Source organism: Humulus lupulus, chromosome 2 (assembly GCF_963169125.1).
Source record: "Humulus lupulus chromosome 2, drHumLupu1.1, whole genome shotgun sequence".
Lineage (NCBI taxonomy): Eukaryota > Viridiplantae > Streptophyta > Magnoliopsida > Rosales > Cannabaceae > Humulus > Humulus lupulus.
The window spans coordinates 121,678,727-121,705,314 of NC_084794.1; the positions used below are offsets into that span (position 1 = coordinate 121,678,727).

Sequence of the window (26,588 nt, forward strand, 5' to 3'; positions counted from 1 at the left end):
TTCACGTCATTTTTATAGCCTACTATTATGATAAATATAAGACAACCACACCGTACTATAGTAATAAATTTACGATAACGACAACACTCCAACTACTAGCAGGTGCGTCATTGATGGTTATCATTCACTTTCGCTATTTTCTCTGTTCAATGTTAACAATTAATGAAATGTTATATACTTGAGAATATATATGTATGTAAGTAACAAGAGCAATACTAAATCATTCGTATATTGCTATTTTATGCTCTCTAGCTAATTAGCAATATATATACGAAGTGAAAATATGTGGGTGGTTTTTATGTGCCTCGTAGCTTTAATTGCTGTTTGGGTAAGTCATTGGGTTTATATATGGCAGAACCCCAAGTGCAATTGGAAGTTGCCTCCAGGTTCTATGGGTTTCCCTCTTATTGGTGAGACCCTTGAGTATTTCACTCCTCATTCTTTGTATGACATACCTCCTTTTATCAAGAAAAGAATAACAAGGTATGTCTATCCTTCTATATATATATAAATATATAATATACATGTTATATATATGTGGTACTGGACCCTATTACACACACTCCCCCCGCCAAAAAAGAAAAAACAGAATGAAGAAGACTTGCACGCAGAAATTCATGTTGACGTCAGCCAAACTTTCATCAAAATATATATATGCATGGTTCATCACGTACGAGATATATGTCATTTATATATATATATATATATGCTAGGTATATTGTACGTAGTACCCAAATATATTATGCTTATACAGATTAACCTCATGCAGATATGGGTCATTGTTTCGGACTAACCTAGTGGGGCAAAATATAGTTGTTTCTACGGACCCCGAATTCAATTACCACATATTTAAGAATGAAGGAAAGTCTTTCCTATTTTGGTACCCAGAAAGTTTCACTGAAATATTCGGTGGCCAAGACATCTTGACTTATCATGGCGTGGTTCATAAGTATCTCAAGAACTTGGTTCTACACCTTGTTGGCCCTGAAAACCTAAAGGCAAAATTACTGTCCGAAATGGAGGAAATGACTCGCAAACATCTCACCTCTTGGGCTCGCTGTGGCACAACTGTAGATATAAAACAAGTTTCCTCAGAAGTAACAAATTAATTTCTCTGTATATTTTTATATTATTTCTTTGATAAGATCGATCGGCTCGACCATGAGATATATATGAGATTAAGGGAATATGTTAAACTCATAATATGTAAGTCATATTTTCATGCATGCAGATGGTATTTAATTATTTTGCTTACAAGCTTATTGGCTATGATGGCTTGGAGGGCACAAGAAAACTCAGAGAGAATTTTTCAGCCATAATAAATGGCATTATTTCATTTCCCCTCAGCATTCCAGGAACTGCTTACCATGCATGTTTGCAGGTTCATACTTGTAACTATACAAATATATATTTGAAAGATAGAATTTTTTTTTATTTCCAATAATATATACACTATGATAAATCAATAATCTCATAATATTTGGTCAATAGGGTCGGAAGAATGCATTAAAAATGATCAAAGAGAAATTTGATGAAAGAAAAGCATCGAACAAGAAATATGGTGATTATTTGGATCATCTACTAGAGGAAGTGAAGAAAGAAGATACTATTTTGACTGAAGAAATCGCTGTAAACTTGGTGTTTGGGCTACTCTTTGCCACTTATGAGACCACTTCCACTGCCCTTACATTAGCAGTGAAGTTCATTTCTGATCATCCTCGTGTTCAAGCTGAATTAGCGGTTTGTATTTTTTTTTCACGATTAATATTGCTATTTGTATTAGTGATCTAACTGTCCTTATCGATTTCTTCATTAACTACATTATATATCCTCTTTTCATCGGACAAACATATAAACCAAATAATAAGCTCATTAGTTAATCGTCAGAGAAAGAAAGGACGCATTTATTATATATTAACCAAAATATAAACCAGATATTTTATATTACAGATAGAGCACATGCAAATTATTAAAAACCGTCAGAGAAAGGACTCTCAGATTACATGGCAGGAATATAGATCCATGACTTTTACGCATATGGTGAGTAATATTTAAGGGTATTTTTATTATTATCTATAGGTTGATATATCTCTTCTAACAGAAATTATCTGTTTTAACAGTTTCTTTTATTCATGTAAAGAAATATTACAAATATTTAACATTTATCTTTTACGAAGAATATCTCCAATCATTGAAACACAATAAAAAGTCTTTATGGACGACATACTCACAGTTGCCACTAATATTTCGATGCTGAAGTGTGTAAACTTTTTTTATTGTTGTGTGAACTTTTTTATTGTTGTTAAATCCTTATGTTTAAGGGAAATGATGTAATTAGTTATTTAATCTCACATTCTATGAGATATTATCATACACGTAGCAAATAATGCATTAATTGGCATTATATTATTTGATTCATAGAATATCTTCCTGGAATATGTGGAAACAAATTCTAAAACATTTTTTATAAATAGATAAGGAAACTCCATTTGTAAGAGACGAAAAACATTGAACTTTAGAGAAAACTGTGGACAACTATTTTCTGAAAGTTTCTAGAAAACTCTAAAGAACTGATAACACAGATTTGTGGACTAGGCAAATTTTAACTGCTAAACTAGATAAAAAGATTTGGTCTTCATTCTTTTTATTCACATCCTTTGGTATATTATTGATTAATTGCTCTCCTTTTTTAAGTTGACGAAAAACGGCATTAACATTGTTATTTAGAGTATTTTGCAAATTTTCAAAAAATTCTAAATAATTTAGAGTACGGAAAGCAATGTTCAAACATACTGTTTTTCACGCGCATAAAAAAATAATCACGTGTGTAACAACCTGTTTGAACCTTGTTTTCGGTACTGTAAATTATTCGGAATTTTATAAAAATTTGCACGATACTCGAAATCACTACAATATTCACGGTCATATAAAAATTTCTTGCCGAAAATTGATCACGGTGCAAACAAAAAGAGATGCATCAGTCCACCTCTTTTTGTGAGTTGCACCATAAAAGTACCTTTTATATATATATTTATATATATATATATATATCTTTATATTTATGTGTTTCTTCTTCTTCTTCTTTTAATTTTTTTAATTTGACATGTAACTTTGCGCAGGTTATCAATGAAATAGTTCGGCTTGCAAATATTGTACCAGGAATCTATAGAAAAGTTATACAAGATGTTGAGATCAACGGCAAGTTTCAAAATCACATAACCTACATAATAATGTCATTAATTATTTATCACCCAAACACTCGTACATTTATATATTTTATATAAAAAAAAATGTGTATTTAACTGTTTATGTTGACTCTAACCTTTTTTTTTTAAATTTAAAAAGAATATTACAAATATTTAATGGAATATACTTTTATAATTAATTAAAATCAATATTTATTAAATATATTAATATAAATTCATATATTATATAATATTATTATTATAATAATATTTAATACAGAACTAAATATTTTTTTACAAATACTAAACTAAATATTTAATAATTATAATAATGTAAATTTAAATGTTATAAAATATCATTATTATAATAATATATAATAAAAAATTAAATTTTTAATATTTATATTGATATAAATTCAAATATTATAAATTATTATAATAATATATAATATATAATCCTAATTTTTATAAAATCTCATTATTATAATAATATTATAATATAGACAATGCTTTGGTTTATTTTTTAAATATGTTTATGTCAGTTAAAAACAGAGAAATGTATGAAAAACTTTTGCTGTATATTACTTTATGCTCAACGGATACATTTACAATAGGATGATTGAGTATATATAGTACACAGTGGACTATTCTAGAATACAAAAAGCAATATTGCATTGTACAGAATATTCTTCATTCTCTAGGGAATCAGTAACCGAATTGTACTATGAAAGGACAATGATTAGCTGTCAGCCTTTTCACCATTGTGGTGCTCCTCCAATTCTGTTATTGCTATTCCATTATTTTCAACATGCCCCCTCAAGCTGTGCTGTGATGAGTGTATGACAGCAAGCTTGCTTTTAAGATATTGAAATTGAAATATGCTGAGAGACTTGGTGAGTATATCGGCAACTTGTTCTTTTGTTGGTACATATCTGACTTCTACTTCCTTGCTTAATACTTTGTCTCTAATGAAGTGAACATCAAGTTCAATATGTTTTGTTCTTGAGTGAAAGACTGGGTTTGAAGCAAGCTGCCGTGCCCCTGAGTTGTCACACCAAATTACTGCTGGTTTTTTGCTTTTTAATCCAATCTCGGCTAGAAGTGATCTTAGCCAAATTACCTCTGTGCATGCTTGGGCAAGTGCTCTGTATTCGGCTTCAGTGCTGGAGCATGCTACTGACTTCTGTTTCCGTGAACTCCAGCTAACCAGATTGTTGCCGAGGTAGATGCAATACCCTGTCGTGGACTTTCGATCATCCAAGGAGCTGGCCCAGTCAGAATCGCAGAAGCCTTGAACAGCCATGTTTGATGATTTTGCAAAGAACATGCCTTCACCAATGGAACCAACAAGATAACGAAGGATTTTCTTACAAGCATACCAATGGTTTTGTGTTGGTGCCTGTAAAAACTGACTGAGCTTGTTTACTGAGAAGGCAATATCTGGCCTGCTAAGTGTGAGATATTGGAGTGCCCCGATAACGCTTCGGTAGAGTGTTGGATGTTCAAAAAGAGCGCTGTCTTGGAGACTCAGCTTGTTGTTTTGATTCATTGGTGTAGGACAGGCCTTGGCATTGAGCATGTTTGTTTTCTTGAGAAGATCTAGGGTGTATTTGGTTTGGGATAAGTGGATACCGTGATGCCCCCTACCTATCTCAAAACCAAGGAAGTAAGTGACTGAACCCAGCGATTTGAGAGCAAAAGTAGACTGCAGCTTGGAGATGATGGCATGGACATGGGCAGCATTGTTTCCCATAAGGAGAATGTCGTCGACGTAGACCAGTACAAAGAGTAAAGCATCATATTTGTGGAAGAAAAACAATGAAGTATCGGCCACTGAGTTGAGAAAGCCGAAAGCAAGTAAGGTGGTTCGAAGCTTGTCGAACCAGGCTCGGGGAGCCTGTTTTAGGCCGTATAAAGCCTTGTGGAGTTTGCAGACTGCAGTAGGCTGTTTAGGATCAACAAAACCGACTGGCTGAACCATGAAGACTTTCTCATCAAGCATGTCGTTAAGAAAGGCATTATTGATACCCACTTGTTGGATATCCCAATCATTCATTACAGCTAAGGAGAGTATGATGCGAATGGTGGATGGCTTTACAACCGGGCTAAACGTTTCAAAGAAGTCAATGCCGGGTTGTTGTTGGAAGCCCTTAGCAACTAGACGGGCCTTGAAGCGATGAACAGTGCCGTCGGAGTTATACTTCACACGGAGAACCCATTTATTATCAACTACATGCATATGTGGTTGCCGAGGAACAATTGTCCAGGTATTGTTTTTTAAGAGAGCATGAAGTTCTTTATCCATTGCTGCTTTCCATTTTGGAGATTGAAGGGCAAGTTCTATGGTATCAGGGATAAGGACTTCACGGGAGGTGATTTCTGGTGGAGTGTTTGTGGTGGTGAGGAGGAGCTTGGGTTTGAATATACCGGCTTTGGAGCGGGTGATCATTTGGTGAGTGGGCACGGGTGGGTTTTGTAAGGTAGGTTCGGGAAGGATAAGTGGAGAAGGTGGAGTGGTGTTGGCATGTGGTGAATTTGGTTCATGGGAAGTGGAAAAAGGGAGATGAACTTCAAGGGGTAGTGTTGAATATGAAGAGATGGATTGAGGAGAATTACCTGGACTGGTGCATGACTTCGGGTTGACCGTGGAGGCAGGAGATAGCTGAGAGTCAGCAGCCGAGCAATGATCAATATCAGATTCATGTTGTGAGGAGTCATTGTGAACAGGAGAGGTGAAGGGAAACCATTGACTATATTGGAGTATATTAGAGTGAGTTTCAGGTGTGGTGTTTCTGAATTGAGAGGTAGTGAAACCAGTTGAAAATGGGAAGTCTTGTTCATTGAAGGAGACACTTTGAGCAATATAGACACGACCCGATGGATGTAGGCACTTATATCCTTTATGGTTTGGGCTATACCCCAAGAATACACACTTGGTGGATCTAAAATCTAACTTGTGTTGATTGTATGCTCGAAGATGTGGGAGGCATGCACATCCACAAACCTTGAGGAAACTAAGGCCGGGTTTCACTTGAAAAAGGACTTCAATGGGAGATTGATGATTTAAGGTAGGAGTGGACAGATGATTAATGAGGAAGGTTGTTGTGCTAAAAGACTCCCACCAATACTGAAGAGGAACCGAGGCTTGAACTAATAAGGTGAGCCCCATTTCAACTATATGTCGATGCTTTCTCTCGGATTTGCCATTTTGAGGGTGTGTGTGTGGACAAGGATGCCTAAAATGAACTCCTATGGCATTAAGAAATGGAGCTAAGCTGCGGTATTCACCCCCCCAATCTGAGTGGAGTGTTTTGATTTTTGTGTCAAATTTTCGTTCAACAAATTTTTGGAAGGTGAGAAAGATTTCTTTGACATCTGACTTGAGTTTCAAGGGAAATATCCATGTGAAGTTGCTAAATTCATCTATAAAGTGTACATAGTACCTAAAGCCATCCTTAGATAGAACGGGTGAGGGACCCCATACATCGGAGTGAATGATTTCTAGAGGTTTCTTGGCACTTTTTGTAGTTGAATGATAGTGTATGTGTTTGGATTTTCCAATATGACAAGCATCACAGAATTTTAAGGAGCTGTTAGAGGGAAATTTGTCATTGCCTAATAGATGTTTCATTACATTCAAGCTTGGGTGACCGAGTTTCATATGCCAAAGATCAAGTTCATTAATACTTGTTGATTGCACAAACATGGACTGAGCAAAATGAATATGTTCATTTGCTTGACTCTTACATTTGGACTCTGAGATAGGACTCTTTTGGGAATTTAAAGACTGTGAAAAAGAAAAACATGGACTCGATTTTGGGACTGCAGTTCTTGACCGTGGCATTGGCAATTGAAGCTGATATAAACCATTGTTAAGCGCACCCCGAGCTAGCTCCCTCCTCAAAGCCAGATCCTTAATAATGCAACAGTTAGAATAAAACTCAGCATAAACAGGATTATCTTTTGTTAATTGAGATATGGACAGCAAGTTTTTGGTTATTTGGGGCACACAAAGAACATTGTTAAGCAGCAATGAAGATTTAGAACTATGCAATCTTAAGGTACCAATTTCAGTAATGGGAAGAGGCTGGCCATTACCAATTAGCAGCTGATCAATACCTTTGTTTTCAACTTTATTTTGCAGATTTTTGCTGTCAGAGAAGATGTGGTTCGTTGCCCCACTGTCTATATACCAAGCATTGTCTTGGTTCGGATCTGGTGCAGCAGAGGAGTAGTATGCATGTTGATTTTGTCCAGGATATTGCTGGCCCGAGGATGCATTAGTGGACTGAGTATTGTTTGAACTTGAGACAAGAGCTTGAAAATTAATGTCAAAGCGATGATAACACTTTGAGACCACATGACCAGCACGGTTGCAAAGCTGACAGATTGGTCTGTTTCCTCGGCCTCCTCGACTGCGTCCTCGGCCTCTTGGAGAGTAGCCTCGTCCTTGAAAGTTGTTGCTGTGAATGTTGAAACTTCCATTTGTGTTGGGAGGCCTACGAGACTGAGTTGCAAAGTTTGCACTGGGCATGTTTAAATCGTTTGAAATAGGACCATTCATCTGTTCCAAACGCATTTCCTGACTCTGCAAAAGAAACTGAACTTCCTACAGAGTAATTGGGTCAGCACGTGAAGTAAGGGTGATTACAACTGGGTCATAGTCATGACCTAAGCCTCCAAGTATATAAAGGATTAATTCCTCATCCGAGATAAGCTGTCCAGCTGCAGATAAGTTCTCGGCAAGACCTGTCATCTTCATCATATAGTCATGTATAGATAGATTTCCCTTTTTGAGGGACTGAAGCTGAAATCTGATTTGTAGTGTTCTAGCTTTGGACTGAGTTGTGAATAAAAGCTCAAGAGTGTGCCATACCTCAAAGGAAGTGGTGCATCTTACCACATGGCCAAACATTGTTTCTGATATTGAGTTGAGTAGCCAGCTCATGATGGCTTGATCTGTCCTCCTCCAGAGAGCATATCCTACATTTAGCTGTCGAGTTTCTCCTGGAATGGTTCCTCCAATCGTGTTGTCTACGAACTGGGGAGGACAGAGCTTTGTTCCGAGCACAAAGCCTTCGAGATCATACGCACGTAGTGCAGGCAGAACCTGGGATTTCCAAAAGGTATAGTTGCCCCAATCAAGCTTCAGTGTAAGTGCAGCAAGACCTTGAAAGATGGGAACTGGAGGAGCAGCAACAGCAGCAGGTGGTGCTACTGGAACCGGAGCAGCAACAGGGGTTGCAGAACTTTCTGTGGTAGCACTGGAGTCGGCCATGGATGAACCTGGGCTCTTGATACAAAGTTAAAAACTGAGAAATGTATGAAAAACTTTTGCTGTATATTACTTTATGCTCAACGGATACATTTACAATAGGATGATTGAGTATATATAGTACACAGTGGACTATTCTAGAATACAAAAAGCAATATTGCATTGTACAGAATATTCTTCATTCTCTAGGGAATCAGTAACTGAATTGTACTATGAAAGGACAATGATTAGCTGTCAGCCTTTTCACCATTGTGGTGCTCCTCCAATTCTGTTATTGCTATTCCATTATTTTCAACAATGTCATTCTTTTAGACATAATATTGTTTATTTATTTAAAATTTATAAGATAATTCAGAGTGACAAATGTCTGTTTAGTCAATATACCAATAATAAACGTGCGTTCACTTTTTTCCACCGAATCTTTAACATATAAAAAAGAATGAAGTGAACAAAATTTTTTTAGTCAAATTATTTTGTCTTTTAGTTACTATTCATTTGTAAAAATATTTTGTCATTTTGTGGCTAATATTAACATAATTATAGTTAAATATAGTGTGCATATATATATATATATGATTAATTAACTCTATTTAAAATATATATTAAATAATATTATTTATTATATTTAAATTTATCACTTAATTTACAATATATATAAATATGTAACTCTTTTATATATGTTATGCTGTATCTATTATAATTATAACTTATTTTATTTTATTTGTTAAAGATTTAGTATTGCAAAAAAAAGTATTTTTATTTTCAATTAAACTTAACAAGTAATTTATTTTATTTTCTGCTTTTTTTATTTAAAATCAAATTATCACTTAATATATAATGGGTATTTAAATATGTATGATTGATTATTGAACATAATACATATTCTATATCTATAATAACATATATAAAAGAGTAAAATGAACTAATTTTTTTATATATATTAAATAATGAATATATAAATAATACTATTTATTATAATTAAATTTATTACTTAATTTATAATATATATATTTAAATGGGTCACTCTTTTATATATGTTATATACTATAAAATTATAACTTAATTTATTTGTCAAGGATTTATTATTGCAAGAAAATAGAAATATATTTTTATTTTCAACCTAACTTTTAAAATAATCTATTTTATTTTCTATTCTATTCTATTTAATTCAAACTATACTTAATATATAATTTGTATTTAAATATGTGTGATTGATTATGTAATATATATATATACACATATATAAAAGAGTGAAGTGGACTAAATTTTTTTGGTGAAATTATTATTTTGTCTTTTAGTTACTATTTATTGGTAAAGTTATTTTGATATTATGTGTCTAATATTAATATAATTATAATTAAATATAATGTGTATTTAAATATATATATGATTGATTAACTATATTTAAAATATATATTAATTAAATGATGCACATATAAGTATTATTATTTATTATAGTAAAATTTATCATTTAATATATAATGTGTATTGAAATATGGATGATTAAACATAATACATATTAAATTTAATGTTATCTACTATAATTAATTTATAGCTTAATTTATTTGTCAAAAGTTTAGAATTGCAAAAAAAAATATTTTTAATAATTAAATTTATAAAATAATCTATTATTTTCTATTCTCTTTATCTAAAACGCAAATTTTTTAAAACAAAAGTATATTTAATAATTTTTCTTTTATTATTTTTAAAAAAACTTAATAAAAACTTCTACAATGTTTTAATCACTTCTTATATTTTGAAAACAATAAAATTATTTACTATTATCATTTTTCAAAATACAACTTTACAAAAATAATAACTTTGAAATGTTTATTATTTTTGTTTTATTAAATGATGCATATATGACACTATATATTTTCTTTTTATAAAAAATAAATACAAAAGAATTTAAATTTGAATTTAAAATTATATCATATACATTAACTATTCAATTTTTAATCTTATAATATTAAGTAAAATAGAGAATGTATACATTTGGTAACCTGTGTTTTAACGAAATACAACTTTAATATCCTAATGAGAATAACTGATGATTATTATCGAGAATCTTTCCAACTTAACATGTGTCATTGTCACGTGCCCAACCTAGTATATATATATATATAAACTCTAAGTTAAACACTTCTAATTTATTAAAAATCTTCTTTAAAATGTATATATTTTTAATGAGTAATGATATATACACACACAAATTACATATAAACGCTAGGCTCACTTATGTGACAAATCACTTTTAATTAATGAAACTCATTTTAAATAAATATGATTACTTGAAATAATTTGTCACATAAATGTGTGTAGTGTTTATAGGTAATTTGTGCATATATGTATGATGTATCATTACTTTTTTTTTAATATTGCTTTAAAAAAATCTTATTGCAATATAAAAAATAATTTTATTCAGGATATACAATTCCAGCTGGTTGGCTTGTTATGATTGTTCCATCAGTTCTTCATATAAATCCTGATAAATATGATGATCCTCTTACTTTTAATCCATGGCGATGGGAGGTAATCAATAATTTTAATTATATATAAAATCTAATTAAGCAAGTAGTCAAGCTTAAATAAGTTTATTATTTCACTATTTACTTTCTTGTGTACTTAATTTTCGCACATATTATAATAATAAAAAATGTTCTTCTCATCAATTGATCTTTGGGTGGGGTCCATTCAAACCAAAATGTAGGGAAATGAATTGCATTTAGGATCTAAGACTTTCATGGGCTTTGGCGGGGGTGTCAGATTGTGCGTTGGAGCTGACTTTGCAAAAGTGCAATTGGCCATCTTTATTCATCAATTGGTTTTAAATCTCAGGTAATTAGTTTTCTTTATCTCGATGATTAATAATTTTAAGTTTAGTTTGTTTTTTTTTCAAAAGTAATTTTAAGTTTAGTTTGTAGTATTCTAATATTTACATATTTTTATGTGGTTTTATAAAATTGGTAGGTGGACAGTAGTCAAAGGAGGAGATATCATTCGAAAACCTACCTTGACATTTCCAAATGGCTTACATCTTCAAATCTTAGAAAAGCATTTGTGAAGCTGAATAACAGATTATAGGAGATTAATTAAGCCTATTTATATAATATTAGTGCTTTTACTTCATATGCATATGTGTAGCATGTGATGGGCACAGTACTTGTGAAATATTTACTAGTACTTTTCTTTAAATAAATAAATAGAGTTACCTTTGTGTGCTTTGTTTTTTATTAAGAAAAATGGGAACTTCATCAAATGGCCATTTCGACATAGTTATTTACAAGTTGTTTCTGCCACTTTATTTGCTTTCTTCGGCTAGTATAAGATGACCCAGTTGCAATCATTGAACAATTCCAGCCACCGACACTTCCTCATATTCAATTATTTTTTAATGAAGAAATATTTTAAGCTTTGGTGATCGCTATAGATGTCGCAATGGATTTCATATAGGTAATGCCTCCAAATTTTTAGTACAAACACTATCGATGCCAGTTCCAAATCATGCATTGAGTAATTCTTCTCATAATTCTTTAATTGTTGTGATGCATAAGCAATTACTTTGTCGTAGTGTTGCATCAATATTGCTCCCAGCCCTTGCCCAGACGCATCGCTATAAATCTCATATCTCTCTCTACCATTGGGAATAGTTAATACTAGGGTGGTTGTCAATCTTGTCTTTAGATCTTGAAAGCTCTCATTGAACTTGTCTATCCATTCGAACCTCATATCTTTGCGGGTAAGGGCAGTCATATCCTGCTAATCTGAGGAATCTTCTAACTTCAAGAGCATTTTTCGGAGACTGCCACTATTTTACCGCCTTGATCTTTACCAGATGCACTGATATTCCTTCTCCAGACACTACATGGCCTAGGAAACTCACTTTTCATAGCCAATATTCACACTTTGGGAATTTAGCGTACGACTTTTGCCTCTGTATTCGTTGGAGGACCAGTTATAAATGTGTTGCATTCTCCTCTTAACTCCTTGAGTATTTCAAAATGTTGTTTGTGAACACGATGACAAACTTATCCAAATACTCGTGAAATATTCGATTCATTAGATCCATGAATGTCTCAGGTGCATTAGTAAGTCCAAAGGACATTACCACGGATTCATAGTGTCTGTATCGCGTTTGAAATGTCGTCTTGGGTATGTCCGACTCCTTTACTTTAAATTGGTGGTAACCTGACCGCAAATTATCTTGGAGAATATTAATGCTCCTTGCAACTGATCAAACAAATCATCGATCTTGGGTAGTGGGTAGTGGTTCTTAATGCTTGACTTGTTTAATTCAATGTAATCTATGTACATTCTCATCGAATCATCATTCTTCTTCAAAACTAATATAGGAACTCTCCACAAAGAATGACTTGGTCGAATGAACTTCTTGTCAAGTTGTTCCTGCATTTTGCATCTGTAGATAGTTGAGCTTGGCGGATGCTATTCGATAGAGAGCTTTTGAGATTGGTGTCGTTCTGAGAACTAACTTAATTTATAATATTATTTCTCGATCTGGTTAGCTGATCAAATTTACGAACATAATCCAACACACTTAACAATCATTTCTTTAGATATGAAAACTCAGTTACCTTATAATCTATTATCACCTTGTTATAATACGTAGAGTTAAACAGAGTCAAGAACTCTGACTATTCCATTTCATTCACAACTTGTCCTTTTTTCACTGCATCCCACCATATTCTGGCATCCTCTCAGAGCATATAAGTGGCACAAAATTTTTTCCCATTTAGTGATTTCAATAAACTGAAAGTTGCTTTTATGCATGCTAACCCATTCTCGAGCCCCCATTGGATCAGTAGAACCTTTGAAGGTCAGAGGATCCTGTTTGCAGAATCTTTCCGAGATAGGCTTTGGTCATGCCACTACAAGCATCCCAACTTGTGGTTTTGGTTGCTGGACCTCTACTTGTTGTTTATGGTTTTATTACCCAATTACTAGTAGAGTAGGGTCATTTTGGACATTATCTGGTGCTGGAGGGAGTCTTTGAAGCGAAATTTAAACATTTGAGCGTGGCGAGCCTCAATATCTGCTTGTCGTGTCACTACACCAAACACCCATTTCCATAACACATGAATATAATACTAATAAAAAAGTATTATGCTAGAGTACTATAATGGGGCCACTTGTTGAAAAAAAGGCTGTAATAATACACCATCCCGTGCCACTTAGCATTTTTTTTCATTTGTGACCTGAAAATTTGTCAGACCCGAGAGAGACCCAATTCCTTCAACATTTCAGAGCTCTCCTTCAACATACCCATTTCCTCTCCCTCAACATTTCTGGGACGTATCCTTCAACATTTTTGAGGCCCATCCTTTCCTTCAACATTTCTGAGACCCATTTATTTTCTCCATTTCTTCGGCTTGGTACTACATCCGAACTCCTCTCTCTCTCTCTCTCTCGTCTTTCTCTATTTCTCTCTCAACCATCCTTTCCCAGTCATTGGGCTTGTCGCATGCTGCTTTCCTTCAGCCATGAAGGGTTGAGAGTAATCAGTTTTACAATCAGAAAAAACTTGAAAAGCCTAGACTTCAAGATTTATCAGTGATAAAACACGGAAATATTCACTGAATGCCATGGTTTAACGGTGAGAGTTGCTATTCTTTTCTAGTTGGTTATTTAGGCTTTGTTTGTATTTATGCATTTTGGTGCATTGAATTCACGTTTTAAGATTTCTATGATATTTACCCTCTTGTGCATATACAGTGCACACACTCTTCCATTGTCTTTGAGTGTCGAAGAAACCAGCCTTCTCTCAGAAATTGTGGAGACTCTTCTATTGAGGTAACTGTTATATCTTTTTGTCTTTTGATTTTGTTCTGTTGATGTACTCTAATAGTTAAATGTTAGAGTTTTTAGATTTGTTTTCTAGATTAACATTTTAGGATTTTTTACATGCTTACCAAGTGTTTGTAGATAGTCACCTGAGGTTGGCTTTATGGAACCCTTCGATTTTTTTATTTAATTTTATTTAGAGTTTCCTATTATCTAGACCACTAATAAAACTTATTCTAGAATAAAGGGATCTAGAGAATGTAAGAGTGAGAGAGACCTTGGTGGGAATGCTAATAGATTGCCTGTTATATGAAGAAATTTGTTATATCTATAACTAATTAGCTCACAAGAAGCACGTACGTCAGCATGTGTACTTGGGTGACAAAAAAAAAATGTTAAAAAGATTGAGTTCTCTAAAAGATATAGAAGCATTTTTCAATTTGGACTAGTTTTGGTTGAGCTTAGGCTTGTGACATGTATTTTAAATGTATTATTGATATTTTTTAAGAACTGATTTGGCCTTATGCTTGACATATTGGAAGACAACTTGTTCTTTTTTTGTATAGAAGTATATGATACTATTTTATTTAATTTAACAATGATTACTACTTTGTTTATTGGACTAAAAGAGTTTTTTTTTATTAATTACTAGTTAATTTTTCAAAATAAAAATATTTACTTTATACTTATGATTTATTTCCTACAGAAGCTTGTTGATGATGCTCGGTATAAATAGTTTTACCAAAAAGAAGCATCTCTTGAATGGTATGATTTCTTAATTTCTTTTTTCTGTCTGTGTATATAAGTGTATATAAATATATATATATATATAAACAAGTATGCATGTATACATTCTGTGACATGATGATAGAGATAGTGTTACCAAGAAGATGAGGTTGAAAAATACATATCTTTTTCATTGATTTGCTACTGATAAGAAAGCTTTAATGGCTCTATTTTTTAATTGTAATGTTGATTTGATAACTCTAACATTTGGAGCTAAAGGTCTATTTGTTTTTGCTTGAGTGTTAAATGTCCAATATATTTTGGCTCTTATTTTGCTTCTTGCAGCTCGTTCCTTGCTTATTTGTGTAAATATATATATATATATATAAATAAATAGATATTGACTGTTGTGATAGTGAGTTGTGGCTATAACTACTGTTAATCCACCATTCGATTTGAACATTTTACTACTATAAATGAATTCAAGTATTTCCTTTCTTTTGTTGGATAAGCTCTGTATAGAAAGAAAAGAAAGAAAAAATAATAGAAATAAATTTCAATATATATTAGTACATATAGATATTTATGTATATATTTGATATAAGAGAGGTTTGTACCTTGATCAATAAGTGACTGCCATTCTAAAAATTTGAAGCACCTCAGAGAGTTCAGAGAGTGGACTTTGACAAAGTTGGAAAGATTGTAAGTTTCTATTTTTAACAAAAATATCTATTTTTAACAGCTGTTCATATTGATATTGCCATAACATTATTTAAAGATTATGCTGTAACGACTTATGTCAGGATCATTAATGCCAACAATTTATCAGGACCAATTCCTGCCTATTTAGGAAGCATAACCACTCTCACTCATTTGTATGCTCTTTCTTAATCAACCCTTAAATTCTCTCTATTAAAATAATCCTTTGATTTGTTTATCATATTAAGCTCTTAAGTTCATTAGGTCCATGGAGAGCAACTTGTTTTCTGGAACTATTCCCTCTGAGATTGGGAAATTGGTCAACTTGGAATATTTGTGAGTTTAATTTCCTAATCTTTTCAAATTAAGTAAAAATTTGATTAGCTACATAATAAAGTAAAATGAGATTTATTAATTTAGTCTTAAGTAATTGAAATGGTGTGCGGCTGCAGGACTCTTGCTGCAAACAATTTCACTGGAGAGTTCCCTGATCTCACTAGTCTCACCAAGTTAAAAGAACTGTAAGTGTCAATCTGTAATGTAACTCCATGACCAAAATGAACCAAGTTTTATGTCACTTGAATCTTGACTCATGTTCTCTCATTGCAGAAGGATCAGTAGTAACTACTTCACAGGAAGGATGCCTGAGTTTGGCAATTTGAAACAGCTTCAGAAGTTGTAAGAGCTGTTGATCTATTTGGTTCTTAAAATTCATGATCTATATTTATGTATGTTGATTTTACATACTATGTCTATATTCTATATAGAGAGGTGGAAGCAAGTGGTTTCGATGGGCCAATTCCTTCTAGTATATCCATCTTGAACAAGCTAGTAGAATTGTAAGTTCTCTTTCATGTATTTTCATTTACTTATACATGTATCCTTATATTTTTTATATGTACTATATTACTTCATTTTTAATGAGAATTTCTTTGCAGAAGGATTACTGACTTAAATGGGGAGATGAGCTCAGATTTTCCGAACTTGATGAACATGACAAACATACAAAGATTGTAAGCTATTCATAATTTGAAAATTCTAAAAATCTTGAACTGCCCAATATTTGAAAAATATTGAACTTATAGGACCATGTATGAAATTGCAGGGTGCTGAGGAGCTGTAATTTAAGAAGAAATATTCCGAAATATATTCGAAATTTGAACATTCTAGAAATCTTGTAATTCTTCTATTCACTTGTTAAATTCTCATCTTATCATTAGTTAATTTGACATAAACTTACATCTAAGCTTTTGATTTTGTAGAGATCTCAGCTTCAATAAGCTAGAAGGGGAACTTCCAAATTTTGTAAATATAAGAAAACTGAGGAAACTGTAAGTGATGCAAAATTGAGTAGGAAGAAGACATTGAGGAAGGACCTTACAAGTTCATAAAAACTCCTTGCTCATTCACTTCACTTATTAGGAGTTTTTTTCTTTTGTTTCATGCTACTTATTAGGAGTTTTTATTTTTCTAGTTATTGCAATTGTTAAAAGAGGTATTTTTGAGTCTATATATAAATATAAATGTGGTATACTATTGATGGCTCTTATTACTCTTATATAAATATAAATGTGGTATATATATAAATCTATTCATGCATATGCTAAGAGTACAACAGCATAGTGTTATAAAAATATTTTATATTCTTTCATATGTTTACTATTTGTACTTCATTTATGATAACTAGAAGAACAAGGGTGGACATAGATGGATCCTGTATTGGTTTTAGAGGACCAAGGGGGCCAATTTTCGGCACCTTTGTTTATGAGGAGGAGGTATTTTATTAGTTTTCTTAAAGGTCTACTTAGTTTAGAATACTGTGTAAGGTATACAGAAATGCAAAATGATAATATATTTATAGCCATGATAATGACAATTGTAAGACAAAGTAAAGTTAAAAAAAAATTATGATCTCATACTTTGAAATATGGCTTGCTTTTCTTTTCTATTATTTCATTCTTCAATAATCAGTTATCATGCTATGGATTTCATTTTTTTTAAAAATTAATTGTTTTTAGGGAACTGCATAGATATAGAAAGTATTTCAACTTAAGTAAAAATTGGTTCCATTTCTAAATAACATTTTTTACCTCTGAAGAGCATTAAAGCTGAAGCCAAAGAAGCATGAGATTGAGAATTTGTGGGACTACATTCTACATATCATATATACAAATTTAAGCTCAGGCCAATGTTACTAGATCACTCTTCCTTTCAACATGTTGTGTCCATTTATATATATATATATATATAATTAGTCTCTTAAGTGTTTTGGCTTGTAGAGCCTTCAATCCAAATGCTTACTTCTTACAACAATGTAGAGGAAGCCCATTAGCTTAATTGCTCATTAAATATTATGAATAGTATTACTTCTGTATTGGTATACGTATATATATGCCTATATATCTCTTATGGTGTGCTTTTCTAGTTTCACAATCTCTTATTAGCATAAAATAGGTGAATTATTTGATTGCTTACAAATGATTATCTTATTTTATATTTTTGTTAAAATATGAAATACGTGTATGGGAAACATAGTCCTGTAACTTGAATTAGATAGACCAATCATACGATGGGATTAAAAAAATAGTTTCTTAATTGTATTAGTGAATGTTTAATATCAATATATTATTTTTATATATGAATAGACAATCTTATAGCTGGAATTTTGAAGGAGACCTTTCAGAATGATTGGCTACGTGACATGTATCTTGGTCGTTCTCTAAAGTTCTTGCATTACTTCCTAACTGGATCATGAATCTTGTTGCTTGACTTTTTGGTTCTAGCTTAGCTAGGTCCATGTTTGTTATTAAATTGTTGGTGGTTTATAAAAACATTTGCTTCTAAAAGAACCAAAGTTTTAATATCTTTGAGAGATGACATATCTTAAGAATTTGACATTGTTTCATGAATGCTAAAGATGAATAATTTCTTTTCTTGTTTAGATGATAGAGCGTGCCACCATTGCTTCTTCTAGAGTTGACTCTAAGGCAACTGATTAATTGTTTTTATTTGACAGTTTACTTTTATATTCTTAAAAACATTGCATTTGTGAATTTATGGTTGATTTATATATGGGGTTTAAATTTTATTTCCTGTGGAAACATAAAATCTTGGAAGCTATTAAAAATCATGGATAATATGATATATTAATTATATATTATAGGTAAGAAAAACAACAAACATTATTGTGGTCAACGTTTGTTCTCTTAGAACTGAGAGTTTATATTAGAGATGTTTCAAAATATGAAATTAGCCACATTAATGTAATGCAATGCAATGCAATAAAAATAACAGAACCATGATTACATTATATTATAATCTTATATATGAAACAATATTGGAAGTTTGATTAGAAAGTTGTAATACAGACAGAGCATCAGAGCATCATATACTCTTTTCCTAAAAGGTAGAGAGAATCCACAATAGTATGAATTGCATATTTGCTCCAAATGTGAATCATAATTTGTATTATGTTGTTTAACTAAACTAACTAGGAAGCTCCATAATTAGAAAAGGTAATTGGAATGTCTTAAATTAACAAAATTTTCCTTTAGATTAGATTGTATTAGTGTTGATAATCCAAAAGTCTGTTAGTAACAGCTTTGTCTTAATTTGTTATTGCTTTGTTTGTCTTTATTTTGTTAATAAGGTCTCCCACTATAGGTGGTTGTGGACCATTTTATTAAAAATAGTATTTTGTTTGCCTCTATGAAATTATTCCATTTTCAACATATATATAGGGTATTACATATGTCAACAAAATTAATAAATAAACAATTAGTTAGTTTCTATGTAAAGTCTTTAATGTTGACGACAAAATTGATAGAAAATAATAATAATAGTCCAAATTGATCAACACATAATTTTCAATGTCAATGTGATAGAAAATCTTCCGGAACTATTTATAATCAGTATCTTTGAAGGTTTATGCAATTAAATTATTTGGCTACCATAATTTAGTAGAGCAGCATTGTTATTAGTATTAAGTTGCTGAAATAATGTTTATTTTAGTAGCTGAATTTAAGATAGAATGAGTGGGAATGATGATGATTATGAAAATGATGATTTTTTTTGGACATTTGAGTTGGAATATGTTTCTTTATGTTAAGTTTGTACCATTAATGAATATAGTTTATGATATTAAGACTCGTAACAAGTAATTTCATGAATTTTATGGTTTTATTTTATCATTTAATTTTAATTTTGTATTAATCTTTTAGGTATTGATTATATTCCTTTGGTTGTGGATCGAATTGGCAAGAAGCAAATTTAATTAACTTGATTATTAATATCAAGAGGTACGAAAGTATGTTCTTTTAACTCTTTTATTAATATCATACAAATGTTAGAGGAGTTTGAATATCTTAAATATTCATCCATAGAGAAGTAGGTTCTGAGATTAAAATTGTGTGCTGCGGTGATAATGGAAGGTTGAAAATTTGTGTGTCTTAGAGAAGTAGGTTCTGAAAAATTTGTTTGTGTGTTGCGGTGATATAAGGATGAAAACTTATTGTGTGTTGTTTGAATTTTTTTACTCGGTATTGATAGATGGTTAGGTAAGCTTTTAATTTTACTTAGTGGTTGGCATATTAATTTTATTTTTGTTAATAATCAATTGTTGACATATAAAGCTAAAAGTACTAGTAGACTATTCCCATAAGAATGATTACTTTAATAAATTTATAAGCGTTTTATTACTTCTAAGCTAGACAAAAGCTAAACAAATTTATCAATAAGAACTATATTACTTTCAAGCTAGACGAAAGCTCAATGATTGAACAAAACACAAGAAGATCCAAAAGAACATTGCAGACCTTAGTAAATGGTAAAAAAAAAAAAAGATAGTTGCAACAAAGAACTAAACCAAGTATTGCACCTTTAAAAAAACACTAATACAAGTATTGCAACAAAAGAACTATGCATTTGAAGACTTTGAAAATGCTACACATATACAATTAATGAAATGCCTTCGTGAAATCGAATTCCATAATCTAATTAGTATTTGTAATCTCTATAAATTAGACAACTATATTAAAACTCATAAGCCCTGTACCCAAACAGAAATAGAGATTACTAGACTCATTCATCACACTATAAATATATCAATTAGTCTTATAGTATTTCAGGGGAACAAATTGAAAAGCCTAATCAAGTATGCGAATTTTAGAAGAAGCTTAACATTGAAGAATACTGCAAAGTAAGAGCATATTGGCATCATTGTGATGTTAGTAAAGTAATATGTGTGTGTGTTAATATATATCTATGACTTTCAGCAAATTCAATCATACTTTAATGGGAAAACTTTATTTTTTTGTCTTGTTTTGGCTAATCAATGGCCAAACCATGTTTGTCTTCTGTCACAAGTTCTTTTGAACATGCTTAAAAAGCTTGGCCTTTTTTCTCACCTTTGAATATGATTTTACAACAAAAGCCATCCATGCACATAAAACAAAATACATTAGTTGAATTTAATCAGTATATTTTTATCAATCAATTCTTTAAGATCAGAAACAAATACAAAAAAAACCTTATAATCTAATCAGTATTTGTAATCTATATACAATACAATTTATGGTGTAATTTGATTTAACTTTTATGTATTTTGTGTGTGCATAAATTCATTCAATATCTAAATTATTAATAAGTTTTGAATAATACTTGTATAAAATACATTGAGTTATAAATAAAAAGTAAAAGGTAAGATAAACGTAATATATTATAAATTAAGCTATAAATAAGCAAAACACATAATAGACTATGAAAATAAAACAGAAAAAAACTGTAACAAAATAATTATTTAGACTATAATATGTATATAAAACAATACAATAATATATATGTGAAAACCAGAATAAATTTTCTCACTCAACACATGAGATGAACACTTCAAGGGTAAAGAGGGTATTTAATTCATACTCCTGTAAGAGAGAGAAAGAAAAACAGATAGTTTGAATCAGAAACAAAGTTTTCAAAATCTCCTTTAATTCATACTAGGGAGACTAAAATATTAGTAAGACAATGGTAAAAAGGTCTACATGAATACCACATTTATTGATGTATGACTTAGACATAAAAAAGGCTAGTGACTATTGAAAGCACACATATATTATAATTTCTTCCTTTTATAGTTTTCTTACTTTTTTAAGACTTGATAGAAGAAAGAGTAAGGCATTTGACTGACCCAAAAGCTAGTAAAAACTGTGTTAAATGCGTTAATAGTGGATTTACACGCTTTCATGAGGGGACAAGAACAAACTTAAAGCTCATGTTTTTTTATCAATTTGTGCCTTCTCAAAGAATCATTCTTCATAATAAAGTAAGCTATGTTCAAACACAATTCAATAGTCTATTAATAAACAGGTAGATACCGGACAAACAGAATTTTCGTGCAACAAATCATACAGGAACATACCTAAGGCTCTTGTTTTTCTTATAAAAAAAATGAACAAGCAAAATTTTCATGCAACAAATCATGCAGCAAGCGACAAGAGAACAAGGCCAAAAGAACACCAAAAACAAATAAATATTAATTAGCAACGTTTATCCTCTCATATTTCTTCTGCTTTCTGTTTTCTTTCTTTATTTTTTCTGTTTATCCTCTAATTGCTAGAGAAACATTAGTGTAAAATCTCTAGTTTAGAATAAGAAAACCTAAGACAACCAACAAAGACAAACTATCAAACACAAAGGATAGGCTCTAAATTATTTTAATATATTTTAAATTATTCAAAAATCAAAACTTAAATAGATTCAATCAATGTAGTAATCAAATGTTTATTAAATGAATCAATTTGATCAATTAATTTTTTTGGTTAGATCTATGAGTAAAAAAAGGGCAACCAAAGTTTGATCAGAGAAAGTAATCGAGCAAGTACTCTAGTTCAAACAAGATCGCAATACATATTGAATTTCAAACTGTGCATTTAAAAAACTGACTATAAGATTCAGAAGATAGTAAGAGACATTGTTTTAAAATAAGTGTATGATGTACTTTATTTTTGTAATATAGAATTTTATAACTATGGTAATAACTAATAATTCAGGCAAAATTTTACTAGATTGATTAAATGTGTATTGATCATATCGTGGAACTGAATTTATGAGTAAACCAAAATTGTACATAGAATCATAAACTTAGTTGATGATTGAACTATAACTTAAACACAGTAAAAGCAAACTCAACACAATTATACAATAGATCAAACTGTGGTATAATAGGATCAACATAATAGATTTTATAAACTCTATAGAAATGTCACTACAATTTGCCAGAGGCAACTTTAAGAACACAGACATTTTGATGTTTTAGAAAAAAAATTCGTTTAACTGAAACCAACATTTTGATATTTCAGAAGAAAATTCGTTTCTATTGCAGCAAAAATAAAAGGCTTATCAGCAAACTAGAATGGTGGTTTGAGAAGAAGTTACAAGTAAAACAAGAGAGTGAAAGAGGTATTAACAATAAAGAAAACTTTTTCATTCATGAGGAATATAGTTTGAGAAAGTTAAAAGACTTCTTAAGAACATGGAATTGAGACTAGGATTCAAATTCTTAGCCACACCAATCAATGATTCAAATCCTATGTTCTCAGCTTTTCTAAGAGCCGACATAAAAAAAAGAAAACACATGATATAAGAGACAGAGATGCTATAATAAAATCAAAACATAAAATTTTGGTGTATTTATTGATCACCTGAGTAACAGAGTTATTGAGCTACTGCAGAAGCAATCAATAAATAGGATGCTTATGATGAATACGAAAAATTTCCTTTTCATGATAAAGAAAATCGAGAACAATTAACTCAAATCACCAATATATTGTTCTTCTTCATAGACAGAAAAGTATTGCTCATCCTCATCAGCTACTAGCCAAAAAAAATCTTATATGCAGCCAATATTACATGTGATAATTCTGTACTAAAACACCACCTTCAGACTTGCAATTTAATGGAGTTACATAGAAACCAAAATGACCAAAAATACCAAAATAACAATCTTTAATGAAATATAATTTATGTTCTATTCATCAGAATTAGCTTTTGAATTCAAGTGCAAAGGAAGACTTGCTGGTTCCATCTCTAATTGAAAAAACAAGAATGTGACAGAAGTTTCCATACCTCATTAACTTTTGGGGTTGACCATTCCGAAAACACAAAACAAAAAAGTGCAATAAATCAGTCAGCTAAATGGACAAATATACTAGCAAACTAAACCACCTGTACAAAAATAACAACTTTTTCCATCAAAAAACCCTTAATAAAGAAAATGGTTCAGTTTTTCCCCTAAACAAAAAGGTCTCTTCATACAACCCAGTCAAGAAAGTGATGCTGACTCAAGTCCAAAGGTCTAGACCTTGTCAAAAGTAATATTATATTTAATTATTTCCTATGATGAGCCACCAATTATATATAATATCATTCATTATTTATTTTTATTACACTGATTATCCTAAATCTCAAGTTCTTCTTGCAAGAATTATAGAGCAATAAAATTATTACAAATTAAAAGAATGTCAACTGTAACTTCTTAGCCACACCAATCAATGATTCAAATTCTATGTTCTCAGCTTTTCTAAGAGCCATCATAAAAAAAGAAAACACATGATATAAGAGACAGAGATGCTATAATAAAATCAAAACATAAAATTTTGGTGTATTTATTGATCACTTGAGTGACAGAGTTATTGAGCTACTGCAGAAGCAATCAATAAATAGGATGCTTATGATGAATACGAAAAATTTCCTTTTCATGATAAAGAAAATCGAGAACAATTAACTCAAATCACCAATATACTCAAAAAACAACCAATGTCTTATAATTTAGTGTTTGGTTTCTTTGTTTGCTTTGGTGTAGTTGTGAATTCATTATTTTGTATGTGGTGTCCTTTCTTGGATATAATTTCCATAGCATTTTTCTTGAAGTAATTTGTGATGCTAGATAATAACAATAAAATATTTCTTTGTTTATTTTGCAGATGTGACAAGCGAAGTAGAAAATGATACTTAATTTTGAAGGCTTTGTGTTGGGCAGCTGTAGAACATTTTGTGTTGAAAGTAGTAACTTGTCACTATGTTGAATATTTAAGACTCCTTGAATACTTAAAGAACATTTTGTTGTTGATGACAGTGTTGAATGTTTTAAACTAATTTGTTGATTGTTAATACAATGTTGAATGTTTTTACTTTTTGTTATTTGAAAATCAAGTTCAATTGAGGATGCTAGTATATATTAGAAAGCTAATTTTAATTATATAAAAAAAATTAAATATAATAGAATAAATTAGTGTTATAAAAACGAAATGTATAATGAGAATTTAAACTTATCTAAATATTAAAATAATACAAAAATTGTGTTATAATATCTATTACAATAACACTTTTTATGCAAAGAATTGTGTTATGCAAACTTCATTATATAACACAAATAATGTGTTATACTAAAGTGTATTATAACACAAAAAAATGTGTTATACTAAAGTGTAGTATAACACAAATTTATAAGTATTGAAATGTGTTATATAATCGACTATAAATAACATAATTAAACACTTATCTATTTATTAAAATAACATAGAAAGTGTGTTATCGTTGACAGTATAATAACACATCTGTATAACAATGATAAAGTGTTATGTAAAGTACCCTGACCTACGATAACATAGTCGGTCTTAACACATCAAAAAGTGTTATGGTATGTTTTGATAACACATTTTCGGTGTTATTGAAAGCATTTTTTCTTGTAGTGTGTCGTCCTATTTGAGGCCCTTGTCGTGTTGTCCTGGCTCTCCTTCGTGTCTTCTTGCTTAAGGCCCTTGTTTAGGAGCATCACATCCCACTACTCAAGTAATGGGAGCCAATACGATCTATCGAATGATATTCTCTTATATAACGTAAGTGATCGGTCAAGACTAGTGCAGAGTATAAATACTTGACAAAGTAAGCAAAAACAAATAAGTATGTACAAAATACGCTCATTAACAAAAAGAAAAAAAAAACAAATACACACCCAATTTAGTTTGTCTTGACTAGATAAAGTATACTAGCCCTAGTCTCATTTTGGTTATCTCAAAATTCAAAACTAACCAAAACTATGTGTTGGAAAAACAATGAGAGTGCATAATGAAAATGGTGTGGTGGGCCCAATTTAAAAAACACAAAAAAAATTCCATCTCTCATATAAGCAATTTATATGTTAAAGAAAACATCCAAACAGAAACATTAATATACAATATTATTAATCATGCAACATATATATAAATATACACATACTTAAATATATCATATACACACATATACAAATATTCAAGAGCAGAAATATTAACCTCTTGAATCCTATAAAGTGTCATTGAGTCTTTTCGTATATATATATATATATCGATCTTCCTATCCAATGCTTTGAGTACTCAAACCACGATCTTTCAGAGTGTTCTCTACACGTCAAGATGTGTGTGGGCACATAGAGAACATGGGTTTGTAATTTAGAAAACAAGTATACCTCAACATATGAGAACTTGAATTATGGCTTGAGAAGGGTTATAATAAAAGAAGAAGATGATGACAATTTCTTGTCTAACAAATTCTCAAACTTTTTTTGAATCTCCACTCTCTTGTTTTCTTCTTGTTATTATATAATATATATAGAGAGAGATATTATATATTACCTTATTATTCCTAATAAAAATAGTAATATAATAATATCGTATGATAGTAATTGATTTAGGTAAATATCTAACTTACCAAATTTGAAAATATCTATTTTCAAATTATTAATTAAATAAATAATAAAAACAATACTGATACTTTATCAGTACACTGCTACACGCATGGCACAATCTCAGGACTATGTCATGCGTGTAGCAGTATTCCTTTTAAGGGATATTGCATTTTTCTTTTATTTATTTGAT

The 26,588-nt window shown here is 30.9% G+C and overlaps 2 protein-coding genes and 1 long non-coding RNA gene across 5 annotated transcripts; all 3 read left to right on the forward strand.

Moving 5' to 3' along the window:
* The first annotated feature begins 215 nt into the window (after positions 1-215).
* On the forward strand, positions 216-11,677 carry LOC133818442 (cytochrome P450 87A3-like). Of its 3 annotated transcripts, XM_062251310.1 has the most exons (9): positions 216-483; positions 770-1,097; positions 1,232-1,381; positions 1,492-1,740; positions 1,951-2,040; positions 3,120-3,198; positions 10,886-10,992; positions 11,171-11,298; positions 11,431-11,677. In XM_062251310.1, exons 1-9 carry the CDS (start codon positions 284-286, stop codon positions 11,522-11,524), a joined length of 1,425 nt encoding a protein of 474 aa, XP_062107294.1. In that variant the 5' UTR covers positions 216-283; the 3' UTR covers positions 11,525-11,677. The 3 variants fall into 3 exon arrangements, with proteins under 3 accessions (XP_062107294.1, XP_062107295.1, XP_062107296.1); XM_062251311.1 differs by lacking the exons at positions 3,120-3,198; positions 10,886-10,992; XM_062251312.1 differs by lacking the exons at positions 1,951-2,040; positions 3,120-3,198; positions 10,886-10,992.
* Positions 3,646-8,228, forward strand: LOC133818441 (uncharacterized). Its single transcript, XR_009885902.1, has 2 exons — positions 3,646-4,078; positions 4,160-8,228. It is a non-coding gene; the product is annotated as an uncharacterized LOC133818441 (long non-coding RNA).
* A 4,263-nt stretch (positions 11,678-15,940) lies between the features above and the next one.
* On the forward strand, positions 15,941-23,771 carry LOC133814682 (probable LRR receptor-like serine/threonine-protein kinase RFK1). Its single transcript, XM_062247612.1, has 10 exons — positions 15,941-16,020; positions 16,137-16,205; positions 16,294-16,362; positions 16,452-16,523; positions 16,623-16,697; positions 16,790-16,861; positions 16,947-17,015; positions 17,372-17,459; positions 23,037-23,136; positions 23,716-23,771. Exons 1-10 carry the CDS (start codon positions 15,953-15,955, stop codon positions 23,769-23,771), a joined length of 738 nt encoding a protein of 245 aa, XP_062103596.1. The 5' UTR covers positions 15,941-15,952.
* The last annotated feature ends 2,817 nt before the right edge of the window (positions 23,772-26,588 follow it).